The sequence below is a fragment of the Ranitomeya imitator genome, chromosome 10 (genome assembly GCF_032444005.1).
Source record: "Ranitomeya imitator isolate aRanImi1 chromosome 10, aRanImi1.pri, whole genome shotgun sequence".
Taxonomy (NCBI): Eukaryota; Metazoa; Chordata; class Amphibia; order Anura; family Dendrobatidae; genus Ranitomeya; species Ranitomeya imitator.
In genome coordinates this window covers 22,852,066-22,870,394 of record NC_091291.1, presented here as the reverse complement: position 1 = coordinate 22,870,394, position 18,329 = coordinate 22,852,066, and the positions used below count along the sequence as shown (strand labels likewise).

Sequence of the window (18,329 nt, the reverse complement as noted above, 5' to 3'; positions counted from 1 at the left end):
TCTCGTATGGGAATATAATTAGCATTAAAGCAAAGTCTCTTCTCACAGATTGGGTAAGTCTGTTTCCCTTTTGCTTCCTAAATAATAAACTGGAAAATAAACACTCAAATTAAAAAAACTGGTTTATTTAAAAAAAAAAAGATAAGATGGAGGTTTACAGGTTTTTTCTCTAAAAAAATTATATTTTTATACTGGTAATTAGCATATTAATTAAATAGTAAATACTTAATTGCTGACTCAACATATATTTATGCATTGTGGTCAACATTTTACTGATACAGAGCTCCAACTCCTCTGCTTAGACGTAGAACTGAGAAAGAGAGAATTCTGATTACCAGCTGTCACCACTAGAGGGAGCTTAGGAGTAAAATGTATACGGTAAGCTCCTCGGCTCCCTCTAGTGGTGACAGCAGGTGCAACAGAATGTTATCCTTTTAAGTTCAGTATCTAGGCAGGGGATTTTGAGCTCTGTGTCAGAAAATAAGCAGAGCATTATATACACAGTATAATGCTGAACTAACGAAGGTACTGAACAGACTCTGAAAAATTAACTCTTCACACTCTCTGGGGGGTGGGTCAAAGGAAATTTTTTTTTTCATCAAACTTTTAAAATATATTTTAGACACTAAAATAATTTAAAAATCTGGGAGAAGTTTCCCTTTAAATGAGTGACATCTGCCCCAGCTGTTAGGATTCTACAATTGGTATTCCCCTTTAAGACACAATGATGCTGGTTGGTGTAGCAGTGGTTGGCGCAGCGGTGGTTGGCCCAGCCTCGGTGCCCGGATATGGCGGTGGGTCTTTGTTGCCCCTTATCAAGTCTTCTATGGTGGTGGAGGACTTGTCCGGCTCCAGAGCAGCGTGCACTAAACTCACGATACCTGCAGAGGGGAAGGATGGCATCGGTCATGTGCAACGTGGCAGGAGGGTCCCGCCCCCGAGGATCTCGCCCTGAAAGTTCATACCAACCCGTCACCCAGTGGCACCGCCCCTGTCCTCCGTCCATTGGCCCTGGAGAAAGTGATGGGTAGTTTCCGGAGAGCAGCCACCACCATCATCTCACCAGTCCCATGCCACGTGCAGCCGGAGGGAGGTCCCACAGAAAAGGGCAAATATGAAACTCACCAGCCGCGACCACCAGCCCCGTGCTCAGCCAGCCCAGCGGGAGGCCGTATAGGATGTGTCTGCGGTCCACGGCCAGCGCGAAGAAGACTGTGGCGGAAATCATCCCGGCAATCCCCAAGAAGGCTGGAAGGAGAGAAACGTCCGGTCACTACATACAGCGCTCATGTTATAGCTGTATACACACAGCGCTCATGTTATAGCTGTATACACACAGCGCTCATGTTACAGCTCTATATACACACAGTGTTCATGTTATAGCTCTATATACACACAGCACTCATGTTATAGCTGTATACACACAGAGCTCATGTTATAGCTCTATATACACACAGCGCTCATGTTATAGCTGTATACACACAGCGCTCATGTTATAGCTGTATACACACAGCACTCATGTTATAGCTCTATATACACATAGCGCTCATGTTATAGCTGTATACACACAGCGCTCATGTTATAGCTGTATACACACAGCGCTCATGTTATAGCTCTATATACACACAGCGCTCATGTTATAGCTCTATATACAGGTCCTTCTCAAAAAATTAGCATATAGTGTTAAATTTCATTATTTACCATAATGTAATGATTACAATTAAACTTTCATATATTATAGATTCATTATCCACCAACTGAAATTTGTCAGGTCTTTTATTGTTTTAATACTGATGATTTTGGCATACAACTCCTGATAACCCAAAAAACCTGTCTCAATAAATTAGCATATCAAGAAAAGGTTCTCTAAACGACCTATTACCCTAATCTTCTGAATCAACTAATTAACTCTAAACACATGCAAAAGATACCTGAGGCTTTTATAAACTCCCTGCCTGGTTCATTACTCAAAACCCCCATCATGGGTAAGACTAGCGACCTGACAGATGTCAAGAAGGCCATCATTGACACCCTCAAGCAAGAGGGTAAGACCCAGAAAGAAATTTCTCAACAAATAGGCTGTTCCCAGAGTGCTGTATCAAGGCACCTCAATGGTAAGTCTGTTGGAAGGAAACAATGTGGCAGAAAACGCTGTACAACGAGAAGAGGAGACCGGACCCTGAGGAAGATTGTGGAGAAGGACCGATTCCAGACCTTGGGGAACCTGAGGAAGCAGTGGACTGAGTCTGGTGTGGAAACATCCAGAGCCACCGTGCACAGGCGTGTGCAGGAAATGGGCTACAGGTGCCGCATTCCCCAGGTAAAGCCACTTTTGAACCATAAACAGCTGCAGGGGCGCCTGACCTGGGCTACAGAGAAGCAGCACTGGACTGTTGCTAAGTGGTCCCAAGTACTTTTTTCTGATGAAAGCAAATTTTGCATGTCATTCGGAAATCAAGGTGCCAGAGTCTGGAGGAAGACTGGGGAGAAGGAAATGCCAAAATGCCTGAAGTCCAGTGTCAAGTCCCCACAGTCAGTGATGGTGTGGGGTGCCATGTCAGCTGCTGGTGTTGGTCCACTGTGTTTCATCAAGGGCAGGGTCAATGCAGCTAGCTATCAGGAGATTTTGGAGCACTTCATGCTTCCATCGGCTGAAATGCTTTATGGAGATGAAGATTTCATTTTTCAGCACGACCTGGCACCTGCTCACAGTGCCAAAACCACTGGTAAATGGTTTACTGACCATGGTATTACTGTGCTCAATTGGCCTGCCAACTCTCCTGACCTGAACCCCATAGAGAATCTGTGGGATATTGTGAAGAGAAAGTTGAGAGACGCAAGACCCAACACTCTGGATGAGCTTAAGGCCGCTATTGAAGCATCCTGGGCCTCCATAACATCTCAGCAGTGTCACAGGCTGATTGCCTCCATGCCACGCCGCATTGAAGCAGTCATTTCTGCCAAAGGATTCCCGACCAAGTATTGAGTGCATAACTGAACATTATTATTTGATGGTTTTTTTGTTTGTTATTAAAAAACACTTTTATTTGATTGGATGGGTGAAATATGCTAATTTATTGAGACAGGTTTTTTGGGTTATCAGGAGTTGTATGCCAAAATCATCAGTATTAAAACAATAAAAGACCTGACACATTTCAGTTGGTGGATAATGAATCTATAATATATGAAAGTTTAATTGTAATCATTACATTATGGTAAATAATGAAATTTAACACTATATGCTAATTTTTTGAGAAGGACCTGTACACATAGCGCTCATGTTATAGCTCTGTATACACACAGCTCTCATGTTACAGCTCTATATACACACAGCACTCATGTTATAGCTCTATATACACACAGCGCTCATGTTATAGCTGTATACACACAGCGCTCATGTTATAGCTGTATACACACAGCGCTCATGTTATAGCTCTATATACACACAGCGCTCATGTTATAGCTCTATATACACATAGCGCTCATGTTATAGCTCTATATACACACAGCGCTCATGTTATAGCTGTATACACACAGCGCTCATGTTATAGCTGTATACACACAGCGCTCATGTTATAGCTCTATATACACATAGCGCTCATGTTATAGCTCTATATACACACAGCGCTCATGTTACAGCTCTATATACACACAGCACTCATGTTATAGCTGTATACACGCAGCGCTCATGTTATAGCTGTATACACACAGCACTCATGTTACAGCTCTATATACACACAGCACTCATGTTATAGCTGTATACACACAGCACTCATGTTATAGCTCTATATACACACAGCGCTCATGTTATAGCTCTATACACACACAGCGCTCATGTTACAGCTCTATATACACACAGCGCTCATGTTATAGCTGTATACACAGATCACTCAAGTTACAGCTCTATATACACACAGCGCTCATGTTATAGCTCTATATACACACAGCGCTCATGTTATAGCTCTATATACATACAGCGCTCATGTTATAGCTCTGTATACACACAGCTCTCATGTTATAGCTGTATACACACAGCGCTCATGTTATAGCTCTATATACACACAGCTCTCATGTTACAGCTCTATATACACACAGCACTCATGTTACAGCTCTATATACACACAGCGCTCATGTTACAGCTCTATATACACACAGCACTCATGTTATAGCTCTATACACACAGCACTCATGTTATAGCTCTATATACACATAGCGCTCATGTTATAGCTGTATACACACAGCGCTCATGTTATAGCTGTATACACACAGCGCTCATGTTATAGCTCTATATACACACAGCGCTCATGTTATAGCTCTATATACACATAGCGCTCATGTTATAGCTCTATATACACACAGCGCTCATGTTACAGCTCTATATACACACAGCACTCATGTTATAGCTGTATACACGCAGCGCTCATGTTATAGCTGTATACACACAGCACTCATGTTACAGCTCTATATACACACAGCACTCATGTTATAGCTGTATACACACAGCACTCATGTTATAGCTCTATATACACACAGCGCTCATGTTATAGCTCTATACACACACAGCGCTCATGTTACAGCTCTATATACACACAGCGCTCATGTTATAGCTGTATACACAGATCACTCAAGTTACAGCTCTATATACACACAGCGCTCATGTTATAGCTCTATATACACACAGCGCTCATGTTATAGCTCTATATACATACAGCGCTCATGTTATAGCTCTGTATACACACAGCTCTCATGTTATAGCTGTATACACACAGCGCTCATGTTATAGCTCTATATACACACAGCGCTCATGTTATAGCTCTGTATACACACAGCTCTCATGTTACAGATCTATATACACACAGCGCTCATGTTATAGCTGTATACACAGAGCACTCAAGTTACAGCTCTATATACACACAGCGCTCATGTTATAGCTCTATATACACACAGCGCTCATGTTATAGCTCTATATACACACAGCGCTCATGTTACAGCTCTATATACACACAGCGCTCATGTTATACCTCTATATACACAGCGCTCATGTTATAGCTCTATACACACAGCGCTCGTGTTATACCTCTATATACACACAGCGCTCATGTTATAGCTCTATATACATACAGCGTTCATGTAATAGCTCTATATACACACAGCACTCATGTTATAGCTCTATATACACACAGCGCCCCAAGTACCCTCACTTGTCTTCCCTTCCTTTGAGGTCCATGTGGTCAGACTCTACGTCCCCTTCTCCATGCGAGTGGCGGTGGTGTATCGTCCTCCCGACCCCTCTCATCAGTTCCTGGATCATTTTGCCACCTGGCTTCCACACTTTCTCTCCTGTGACACCCCCACCCTTATCATGGGTGATTTCAACATCCCCATTGCCTCTCCCCTCTCCCCATCTGCTTCTCACCTTTTATCTCTATCCTCCTCTTTCGGCCTCTCGCAGCATACTAACTCTCCAACACATGAAGATGGAAACTCCCTTGACTTGGTCTTCTCCCGACTTTGCTCAGTGGATGATTTCACAAACTCCCCTCTCCCGCTCTCTGACCACAACCTTCTTTCATTCTCTATCAAGAACTGCCATCCCGCTCAGGTCACCCCCACTTTCCACACTTATAGAAACATACAGGCCATTAACACCCAGAAACTTATGAAGAACTTGCAGTCCTCATTGGCCCCTATTTCCTCCATCTCATGTCCTGATTCTGCATTGAAGCATTACAATGAAACCCTGCAAAGTGCTCTGGATGAAGCTGCTCCTCCTATACATAAAACAACTCGGCACAGACGGCGACAACCGTGGCACACGCTGCAAACACGTTTCCTGCAGCGGTGCTCCAGGTGCGCAGAACGTCTGTGGAGAAAATCTAATCTACCCGAAGATTTCATCCATTATAAGTTCATGCTAAAGACATACAATTCTGCCCTTCACCTCTCCAAACAAACCTACTTCAACACCCTCATCACCTCCCTGTCCAATAACCCTAAACGTCTCTTTGACACGTTCCAGTCCCTACTCAACCCAAGAAAGCAGGCCCCAACCACGGATCTCCGTGCTGACGATCTGGCCAATTACTTCAAAGAAAAAATTGACCACATTCGACAGGAAATCATCTCCCAATCTCTTCATACCATGCACTGTCCTCCCTCCCCCACTGCATCTAGTTCACTCTCTGACTTTGAAGCAGTTACAGAAGAAGAAGTGATCAGGCTCCTTGCATCTTCTCGCCCGACCACTTGCACCAGTGACCCCATTCCGTCACATCTCCTCCAGTCCCTTTCCCCGGCTGTCACCTCTCACCTAACAAAAATATTCAACCTTTCCCTCACTTCCGGTATTTTTCCTTCCTCATTTAAGCATGCCATCATACATCCATTACTTAAAAAACCATCCCTCGATCAAAACTGTGCCGCTAATTATAGACCTGTCTCTAATCTTCCCTTCATCTCTAAACTCCTCGAACGCCTGGTCCACTCCCGTCTTACCCGCTATCTCTCAGATAACTCTCTTCTCGACCCTCTTCAATCTGGCTTCCGCTCTTTACACTCTACTGAAACTGCCCTCACTAAAGTCTCTAATGACCTACTAACAGCTAAATCTAATGGTCACTACTCCATGCCAATTCTCTTGGATCTCTCTGCAGCATTCGACACTGTGGATCATCAGCTCCTCCTCACTATGCTCCGCTCCATCGGCCTCAAGGACACCGTTCTCTCCTGGTTCTCCTCCTATCTCTCTGACCGATCCTTCACTGTATGTTTTGCTGGTTCCTCCTCCTCTCACCTTCCCCTTACTGTTGGGGTTCCTCAAGGATCAGTCCTAGGCCCCCTCCTCTTCTCGTTGTATACTGCCCCTATTGGACAAACAATCAGTAGATTTGGTTTCCAGTACCATCTCTATGCTGACGACACCCAATTATACACTTCTTCTCCTGATATCACACCGACCTTTTTAGAAAACACCAGTGATTGTCTTACCGCTGTCTCTAACATCATGTCCTCCCTCTATCTGAAACTAAACCTGTCAAAAACTGAACTCCTCGTGTTCTCTCCCTCTACTAACCTACCTTTGCCTGACATTGCCATCTCCGTGTGCGGTTCCACCATTACTCCAAAGCAACATGCCCGCTGCCTTGGGGTCATCCTTGATTCTGACCTTTCATTCACCCCCTACATCCGATCACTGGCTCGCTCTTCTTACCTGCATCTCAAAAACATTTCTAGAATTCGCCCTTTTCTTACTTTCGACTCTGCAAAAACTCTGACTGTTTCACTTATTCATTCTCGTCTGGACTATTGTAACTCTCTACTAATCGGCCTCCCTCTTACCAAACTCTCCCCGCTCCAATCTGTCCTGAATGCTGCAGCCAGGATCATATTCCTCACCAACCGTTACACCGATGCCTCTACCTTGTGCCAGTCATTACACTGGCTACCCATCCACTCCAGAATCCAGTACAAAACTACTACCCTCATCCACAAAGCACTCCATGGCTCAGCACCACCCTACATCTCCTCCCTGGTATCAGTCTACCACCCTACCCGTGCCCTCCGCTCCGCTAATGACCTCAGGTTAGCATCCTCAATAATCAGAACCTCCCACTCCCGTCTCCAAGACTTTACACGTGCTGCGCCGATTCTTTGGAATGCACTACCTAGGTTAATACGATTAATCCCCAATCCCCACAGTTTTAAGCGTATCCTAAAAACTCATTTGTTCAGACTGGCCTACCGCCTCAATGCATTAACCTAACGATCCCTGTGTGGCCTATTTATAATAAAAAAAAAAAAAAAAGTTCCTCGCATCATGTTCTCATACACTTTATGCAGTATTAGCCCTCTGTGTCTGTACTGCTACATACTTAGGCAGGTAACTGGTTCATGCAGCTTTACATGAACACCTGAGCCTTACACTATGGCCGGTCCGAATAACTAAAGCAATTGTTACCATCCACCTCTCGTGTCTCCCCTTTTCCCCATAGTTTGTAAGCTTGCGAGCAGCAGGGCCCTCACTCCTCCTGGTATCTGTATTGAACTGTATTTCTGTTATGTTGTAATGTCTATTGTCTGTACAAGTCCCCTCTATAAGTTGTAAAGCGCTGCGGAATATGTTGGCGCTATATAAATAAAAATTATTATTATTATTATGTTATAGCTGTATATACACACAGCGCTCATGTTATAGCTCTATATACACACAGCGCTCATGTTATAGCTCTATATACACACAGCGCTCATGTTATAGCTCTATATACACACAGCACTCATGTCATAGCTGTATACACACAGCGCTCATGTTATAGCTGTATACACACAGCGCTCATGTTATAGCTCTATATACACACAGCGCTCATGTTATAGCTCTATATACACACAGCGCTCATGTTACAGCTCCATATACACACAGCACTCATGTCATAGCTGTATACACACAGCGCTCATGTTATAGCTGTATACACACAGCGCTCATGTTATAGCTCTATATACACACAGCGCTCATGTTATAGCTCTATATACACACAGCGCTCATGTTATAGCTCTATATACACACAGCGCTCATGTTATAGCTCTGTATACACACAGCTCTCATGTTACAGATCTATATACACAGAGCACTCAAGTTACAGCTCTATATACACACAGCGCTCATGTTATAGCTCTATATACACACAGCGCTCATGTTACAGCTCTATATACACACAGCGCTCATGTTATACCTCTATATACACAGCGCTCATGTTATAGCTCTATATACACACAGCGCTCATGTTATAGCTCTATACACACAGCGCTCGTGTTATACCTCTATATACACACAGCGCTCATGTTATAGCTCTATATACACACAGCGCTCATGTTATAGCTCTATATACACACAGCGCTCATGTTATAGCTCTGTATACACACAGCGCTCATGTTATAGCTCTATATACACACAGCGCTCATGTTACAGCTCCATATACACACAGCACTCATGTTAGAGCTGTATACACACAGCGCTCATGTTATAGCTGTATACACACAGCGCTCATGTTATAGCTCTATATACACACAGCGCTCATGCTATAGCTCTATATACACATAGCGCTCATGTTATAGCTCTGTATACACACAGCGCTCATGTTACAGCTCTATATACACACAGCGCTCATGTTATAGCTATATACACACACAGCGCTCATGTTATAGCTCTGTATACACACAGCGCTCATGTTATAGCTCTATATACACACAGCACTCATGTTATAGCTCTATATACACACAGCGCTCATGTTATAGCTCTGTATACACACAGCGCTCATGTTATAGCTCTATATACACACAGCGCTCATGTTATAGCTCTATACACACACAGCGCTCATGTTACAGCTCTATATACACACAGCGCTCGTGTTATAGCTCTATATACACACAGCGCTCAAGTTACAGCTCTATATACACAGCGCTCATGTTACAGCTCTATATACACAGCGCTCATGTTATAGATCTATACACACACAGCGCTCATATTACAGCTCTATATACACACAGCGCTCGTGTTATAGCTCTATATACACACAGCGCTCATGTTACAGCTCTATATACACAGCGCTCATGTTATAGCTCTATACACACACAGCGCTCATGTTATAGCTCTATACACACACAGCGCTCATGTTACAACTCTATATACACACAGCGCTCGTGTTATAGCTCTATATACACACAGCGCTCATGTTACAGCTCTATATACACAGCGCTCATGTTACAGCTCTATATACACAGCGCTCATGTTATAGCTCTATACACACACAGCGCTCATGTTACAGCTCTATATACACACAGCGCTCATGTTATAGCTCTATACACACAGCGCTCGTGTTATAGCTCTATATACACACAGCGCTCATGTTACAGCTCTATATACACAGCGCTAATGTTATAGCTTTATACACACACAGCGCTCATGTTATAGCCCTATATACACACAGCGCTCATGTTATAGCTCTATACACACACAGCGCTCATGTTATAGCTCTATATACACACAGCGCTCATGTTACAGCTCTATATACACACAGCACTCATGTTATAGCTCTATACACACACAGCGCTCATGTTACAGCTCTATACACACACAGCGCTCATGTTATGGCTCTATATACACAGCGCTCATATTACAGCTCTATATACACACAGCGCTCATGTTATAGCTCTATATACACACAGCGCTCATGTTATAGCTCTATACACACAGCGCTCATGTTATAGCTCTATACACACACAGCGCTCATGTTACAGCTCTATATACACAGCGCTCATGTTACAGCTCTATATACACACAGCGCTCATGTTACAGCTCTATATACACAGCGCTCATGTTATAGCTCTATACACACACAGCGCTCATGTTACAGCTCTATATACACACAGCGCTCGTGTTATAGCTCTATACACACACAGCGCTCATGTTACAGTTCTATATACACACAGCGCTCGTGTTATAGCTCTATATACACACAGCGCTCATGTTACAGCTCTATATACACAGCGCTCATGTTATAGCTCTATATACACACAGTGTTCATGTTATAGCTCTATATACACACAGCGCTCATGTTACAGCTCTATATACACAGCGCTCATGTTATAGCTCTATACACACACAGCGCTCATGTTACAGCTCTATATACACACAGCGCTCGTGTTATAGCTCTATACACACACAGCGCTCATGTTACAGCTCTATATACACACAGCGCTCGTGTTATAGCTCTATTTACACACAGCGCTCATGTTATAGCTCTATATACACACAGCGCTCATGTTATAGCTCTATATACACACAGCGCTCATGTTACAGCTCTATATACACAGCGCTCATGTTATAGCTCTATATACACACAGTGTTCATGTTATAGCTCTATACACACACAGCGCTCATGTTATAGCTCTATATACACACAGCGCTCATGTTACAGCTCTATATACACAGCGATCATGTTATAGCTCTATACACACACAGCGCTCATGTTACAGCTCTATATACACACAGCGCTCATGTTACAGCTCTATATACACACAGCGCTCATGTTATAGCTCTATACACACATAGCGCTCATGTTATAGCTCTATATACACACAGCGCTCATGTTACAGCTCTATATACACAGCGCTCATGTTATAGCTCTATACACACACAGCGCTCATGTTACAGCTCTATATACACACAGCGCTCATGTTATAGCTCTATATACACAGCGCTCATGTTACAGCTATATATACACAGCGCTCATGTTATAGCTCTATACACACACAGCGCTCATGTTACAGCTATATACACACAGCGCTCATGTTATAGCTCTATACACACAGCGCTCATGTTATAGCTCTATATGCACACAGCGCTCATGTTACAGCTCTATATACACAGCGCTCATGTTACAGCTATATATACACAGCGCTCATGTTATAGCTCTATACACACACAGCGCTCATGTTACAGCTATATACACACAGCGCTCATGTTATAGCTCTATACACACAGCGCTCATGTTATAGCTCTATATACACAGCGCTCATGTTACAGCTATATATACACAGCGCTCATGTTATAGCTCTATACACACACAGCGCTCATGTTACAGCTATATACACACAGCGCTCATGTTATAGCTCTATACACACAGCGCTCATGTTATAGCTCTATATGCACACAGCGCTCATGTTACAGCTCTATATACACAGCGCTCATGTTATAGCTCTATATACACACAGCGCTCATGTTATAGCTCTATATACACACAGCGCTCATGTTATAGCTCTGTATATACACAGCGCTCATGTTATAGCTCTATATACACACAGCGCTCATGTTATAGCTCTATACACACAGCGCTCATGTTATAGCTCTATATACACACAGCGCTCATGTTATAGCTCTATATACACACAGTGCTCATGTTATAGCTCTATACACACAGCGCTCATGTTATAGCTCTATATACACACAGCGCTCATGTTATAGCTCTATATACACACAGCGCTCATGTTATAGCTCTATATAGACACAGCGCTCATGTTATAGCTCTATATACACACAGCGCTCATGTTATAGCTCTATATACACACAGCGCTCATGTTATAGCTCTATACACACAGCGCTCATGTTATAGCTCTATATACACACATTGCTCGTGTTACAGCTCTATATACACACAGCGCTCATATTACAGCTCTATATACACACAGCACTCATGTTACAGCTCTATATACACACAGCGCTCATGTTATAGCTCTATATACACACAGTGCTCGTGTTATAGCTCTATATACACACAGTGCTCGTGTTATAGCTCTATACACACACAGCGCTCATGTTATTATTATTATTATTATTATTATACATTTTTATAGCGCCATTTATTCCATTTATTTATACACACAGTGTTCATGTTATAGCTCTATATACACACAGCGCTCATGTTATAGCTCTATATACACAGCGCTCATGTTATAGCTCTATATACACACAGCGCTCATGTTATAGCTGTGTATGTAGATAGATACGGATATGTTACTGCTTTTTCTACCATTAAACAGACAGGTTTTTCCGATGATTTTCTTTCTGTCCACTTCTCCCGCCCAGAGTGCGAGTATAACGGCGATGTTGGTTAAGATGTTAAATATGAGGAAGAAGATCAGGAAGATTTTGGCGTGAACTGAGTGAGAAAGAGAAAAAGGAGAAATTATTACATAAAGACGAGACCACGAAGAGGACGGCGAGATGTGTCCAGACCAGTGTGAGGCAGACAACCACTGCACTTGTATGGACGCCAATACGTGAACCTGGCCGATCACTGCGGAACGTAGGCGACAAAGGTGACAACCCCTGCTGGAGCAGGACAACGGCGAAACTACATGTGGCTCAGATTTACAGCCGCTCCTGATGATGACTTACTAGGTGACAGCCCCTGCTGGAGCAGGACAACAGCGAAACTGCTTGTGGCTTAGATTTATAGCCGCTCCTGATGATGACTTACGAGGTGACATCCCCTGCTGGAGCAGGACAACAGCAAAACTGCTTGTGGCTTAGATTTATAGCCGCTCCTGATGATGACTTACTAGGTGATAACCCCTGCTGGAGCAAGACAACAGCGAAACTGCTGGTGGCTCAGATTTATAGCCGCTCCTGATGATGACTTACGCGGTGACAGCCCCTGCTGGAGCAGGACAACAGCGAAACTGCTGGTGGCTCAGATTTATAGCCGCTCCTGATGATGACTTACGAGGTGACAACCCCTGCTAGAGCAGGACAACGGCGAAACTACATGTGGCTCAGATTTACAGCCGCTCCTGATGATGACTTACGAGGTGACAGCCCCTGCTGGAGCTGGACAACGGCGAAACTACATGTGGCTCAGATTTACAGTCGCTCCTGATGATGACTTACTAATTTCCACGTGGGATTGGCAGAATTCTCGGTTGCACCGTTTCCAGATGCCGGCATATACCTCATCTGCAGTGTCGGCCCAACGATTTGTGGATATGGCGATGAGGAGGAAGACATTGCTGACCGTCAGTATCACACCGACTGACAGTCTCAGCCCATAGGACATCGAAGGGCTGCGAAAGAGCAAAGAACATAAAACTGTCAACAAGAATGTTATCTGGGGACAGGGTACCACCTAACTGGTGTATCTAAGACCATCACTTGTGAAACTTCCTACTGAGCTGGTGTATCTAATCTTCTCCTGTGTGATACTGTCTGCTGAGCTGTGTATCTAATCTTCTCCTGTGTGATACTGTCTGCTGAGCCGTGTATCTAATCCTCTCCTGTGTGATACTGACTGCTGAGCCGTGTATCTAATCCTCTCCTGTGTGATACTGTCTGCTGAGCCGTGTATCTAATCCTCTCCTGTGTGATACTGTCTGCTGAGCCGTGTATCTAATCCTCTCCTGTGTGATACTGACTGCTGAGCCGTGTATCTAATCCTATCCTGTGTGATACTGACTGCTGAGCTGTGTATCTAATCCTATCTTGTGTGATACTGCTTAGCCGTGTATCTAATCCTCTCCTGTGTAATACTGTCTGCTAAGCCGTGTATCTAATCCTATCCTGTGTGATACTGACTGCTGAGCTGTGTATCTAATCCTATCTTGTGTGATACTGTCTGCTTAGCCGTGTATCTAATCCTCTCCTGTGTGATACTGTCTGCTAAGCTGTGTATCTAATCCTCTCCTGTGTGATACTGTCTGCTAAGCTGTGTATCTAATCCTATCCTGTGTGATACTGTCTGCTGAGCCGTGTATCTAATCCTATCTTGTGTGATACTGCTTAGCCGTGTATCTAATCCTCTCCTGTGTGATACTGTCTGCTGAGCTGTGTATCTAATCCTCTCCTGTGTAATACTGTCTGCTAAGCCGTGTATCTAATCCTATCCTGTGTGATACTGACTGCTGAGCCGTGTATCTAATCCTATCCTGTGTGATACTGTCTGCTGAGCCGTGTATCTAATCCTATCCTGTGTGATACTGTCTGCTCAGCTGTGTATCTAATCCTCTCCAGTATGATACTGACTGCTGAGCTGTGTATCTAATCCTCTCCTGTGTGATACTGTCTGCTGAGCTGTGTATCTAATCCTATCCTGTGTGATACTGACTGCTGAGCCGTGTATCTAATCCTATCCTGAGTGATACTGACTGCTGAGCCGTGTATCTAATCCTCTCCTGTGTGATACTGTCTGCTGAGCCGTGTATCTAATCCCATCTCCTGTGATACTGACTGCTGAGCTGTGTATCTAATCCTATCCTGTGTGATACTGACTGCTGAGCCGTGTATCTAATCCTCTCCTGTGTGATACTGTCTGCTGAGCCGTGTATCTAATCCCATCTCCTGTGATACTGACTGCTGAGCTGTGTATCTAATCCTATCCTGTGTGATACTGACTGCTGAGCCGTGTATCTAATCCCATCTCCTGTGATACTGACTGCTGAGCTGTGTATCTAATCCTATCCTGTGTGATAATGTCTGCTGAGCAGTGTATCTAATCCTCTCCTGTGTGATACTGACTGCTGAGCCGTGTATCTAATCCCATCTCCTGTGATACTGACTGCTGAGTCGTGTATCTCATCCCATCCTGCGTGATACTGTCTGCTGAGCAGTGTATCTAATCCTCTCCTGTGTGATACTGTCTGCTGAGCCGTGTATCTAATCCTCTCCTGTGTGATACTGACTGCTGAGCTGTGTATCTAATCCTATCCTGTGTGATACTGACTGCTGAGCTGTGTATCTAATCCTCTCCTGTGTGATACTGACTGCTGAGCCGTGTATCTAATCATATCCTGTGTGATACTGACTGCTGAGCCGTGTATCTAATCCTCTCCTGTGTGATACTGTCTGCTGAGCTGTGTATCTAATCCTCTCCTGTGTGATACTGACTGCTGAGCCGTGTATCTAATCCTCTCCTGTGTGATACTGACTACTGAGCTGTGTATCTAATCCTGTCCTGTGTGATACTGTCTGCTGAGCCGTGTATCTAATCCTCTGCTGTGTGATACTGACTGCTGAGCCGTGTATCTAATCCTCTCCTGTGTGATACTGACTGCTGAGCTATGTACCTAGTCCTATCCTGTGTGATACTGACTGCTGAGCTGTGTATCTAATCCTCTCCTGTGTGATACTGACTGCTGAGCTGTGTATCCAATCCTCTCCTGTGTGATACTGACTGCTGAGCCGTGTATCTAATCCTCTCCTGTGTGATACTGTCTGTTGAGCCGTGTATCTAATCCTCTCCTGTGTGATACTGTCTGCTGAGCCGTGTATCTAATCCTCTCCTGTGTGATACTGACTGCTGAGCTATGTACCTAGTCCTATCCTGTGTGATACTGACTGCTGAGCTGTGTATCTAATCCTCTCCTGTGTGATACTGACTGCTGAGCTGTGTATCCAATCCTCTCCTGTGTGATACTGACTGCTGAGCCGTGTATCTAATCCTCTCCTGTGTGATACTGTCTGTTGAGCCGTGTATCTAATCCTCTCCTGTGTGATACTGTCTGCTGAGCTGTGTATCTAATCCTCTCCTGTGTGATACTGGCTGCTGAGCTGTGTATCTAATCCTATCCCTGTGTGATACTAACTGCTGAGCCGTGTACCTAATCCTCTCCTGTGTGATACCGTCTGCTGAGCCGTGTATCTAATCCTGTTATGTGTGATACTGTATGATGTGCTGTATCTCATCCTATCATGTGTGGTACTCTCTGAGCTGTGTATCTAATCCTATCCTTTGTGATACTGACTGCAGCTCAATGTACTGTATATAAAGCTATCATGTCAGATGCAGTTTGCTCGCTCGGTGTATCTAAGCTCCTCATGCGTGATACTGTCGGCTGAGCTGCTGTATCCAATCCTCCTTTTTTCATATTATTTCCGTAGTTGCGATGTCAGTGATTTCCCCCCTAGAAATATCCGCTGACCTAGTTGAGTCCGGCACGATGTAACGTTATTGGCCGGGGAGGATTGGGGGCTAATACCCCTCTACCCCTATGTAGGACCCTGGAGTTGCCCCTTGCACAGGTCAGCGCGCCCCCAGTGGCTGACATACACATTACAGCATAGCCCGGTGGGATAATTAATGCCCCCAGCGCTCCTACACTGAGGCTCCAGGGCAGCACCATCCCTCATCACCGCCCATTGTGACCCTGACCGTGGGGCCCTATGCTAAGCTCAGTTTAGGGGCCCCTGGTCATTTGTTATACCCCTTGGGAAACCTTAGAAAAGGCACAAATACCTTAATGTGGTCATGATGTCTATGGCCGCCCAGGTCCCTGAAATCAGGACTGTACGTGAGATCCGACTATATGTACCCCACCATCCCCCCTGAGACGTTGCAGGCTTGTGCAAGAGTTGCGCCATTGCGGGCAGCATCGGCGGCGAGCAGCGAATAACCGTCCAGGCTCCCATCCGGGCGAAAAATCACCAGTGTAGAAACAAGAAGTTCACTGCAACAATGTCCGAAAAGGAAACAAAGTAACAGCACCAGGGATCAGCGTCTCTGCAGCTTTTTTAAGACTTTTTAAGACGTTGCCCTGCGTTACGTCCACTTTTATACCGTGACGAACACCCAACGATAAGATATTGATGACCTAGGCTTAATTAAAGTGGCGACCAGTACCTTCACCTAAAAGCTGAAAACAACTCCAGTGAGCACAGCTCCATTCAATGTATTAAGTCATGAATATTTTCCATCCAGACAACCCCTTTAAGGATCAGTCATAATTTTTTTCTGCCCAGACAACCCCTTTAAGGATAGATCATCAATATTTTATGTCCAGACAACCCATTTAAGGATAGGTCATGAATATTTTCTGCCGAGACAACCCCTTTAAGGATAAGTCATCAATATTTTCTGCCCAGACAGCCCCTTTAAGGATAGATCATCAATATTTTCTGTCCAGGCAACCTCTTTAAGGTTCGGTCATGAATATTTTGTACTCAGACAACCCTTTAAGGATAGGTTATTGATATTTTTCTATCTAGACAACCCCTTTAAGGATAGGTCATAAATATTTTTTATCCAACCTGTTTATGGATAGGTCATCAATATATTTTGCCCAGAAAACCCCTTTAAGGATCGGTCATGAAAATTTTCCGGCCAGATAAGTCCTTTAAGGATAGATCATCAATATTTTCTGTCCAGACAGCCCCTTTAAGGATAGAGATCATCAATATTTTCTGTCCAGACAGCCCCTTTAAGGATAGAGATCATCAATATTTTCTGTCCAGACAACCCCTTTAAGGATAGGTAATTAATATTTTCTGCCCAGGCAACCCCTTTAAGGATAAGTCATCAATATTTTCCATACAGACATCCCCTTTAAGGATAGGTCATGAATAATTTCTGCCCAGACATCCCCTTTAAGGATAGGTCATTGATATTTTCTGGCCAGACAGCCCCTTTCTATATTAAGATCATGTGACATTTTCGTGACGCCACATGGTGGGACCCCAGGAATGATATCGTTAGTGGCGACGCCGTGAACGTCTCGTGTCTCCATGGTTACTGCTGTAATTAAGAGAAGTAGCGGAGCACAAGCTGCTCCTCTGTACGACGCCACGCACCGCTACAGCCACAATCACTTCCTCATTTCTGATTGGCCGTGAAAGTGATTTTACCACCGGAATGTGTAAATAAATAAATAGAATCAGAACTTGTTACATTGTATCACACACGGCGGGTTCTATGTGGTTTATTAAAGAGACAACGCGTTTTATTAAAGCAGAAGAACGCCGGGCCACCGGGTCAGAAAAAGATCTGCAGCTTTCTGATAAAGCTGATTTA

The 18,329-nt window shown here is 44.1% G+C and overlaps 1 protein-coding gene across 1 annotated transcript; it reads right to left on the bottom strand.

The window, feature by feature from the left end:
* Positions 1-109: 109 nt before the first annotated feature.
* LOC138651212 (transmembrane protein 202-like) lies at positions 110-16,832 on the bottom strand. Its single transcript, XM_069741248.1, has 5 exons — positions 16,779-16,832; positions 13,442-13,614; positions 12,582-12,710; positions 1,126-1,248; positions 110-881 (listed from the first exon to the last, which is right to left on the bottom strand). Exons 1-5 carry the CDS (start codon positions 16,790-16,792, stop codon positions 715-717), a joined length of 606 nt encoding a protein of 201 aa, XP_069597349.1. The 5' UTR covers positions 16,793-16,832; the 3' UTR covers positions 110-714.
* Between the last annotated feature and the right edge of the window lie 1,497 nt (positions 16,833-18,329).

Coding starts and splice junctions, on each gene's coding strand:
- LOC138651212 (XM_069741248.1), bottom strand. Junction 1,249..12,581: donor AAAAACCTGTCTGTTTAATG/GTAGAAAAAGCA, acceptor CTCTCCTTCCAG/CCTTCTTGGGGATTGCCGGG. Junction 882..1,125: donor GGGGCTGGTGGTCGCGGCTG/GTGAGTTTCATA, acceptor TCCCCTCTGCAG/GTATCGTGAGTTTAGTGCAC.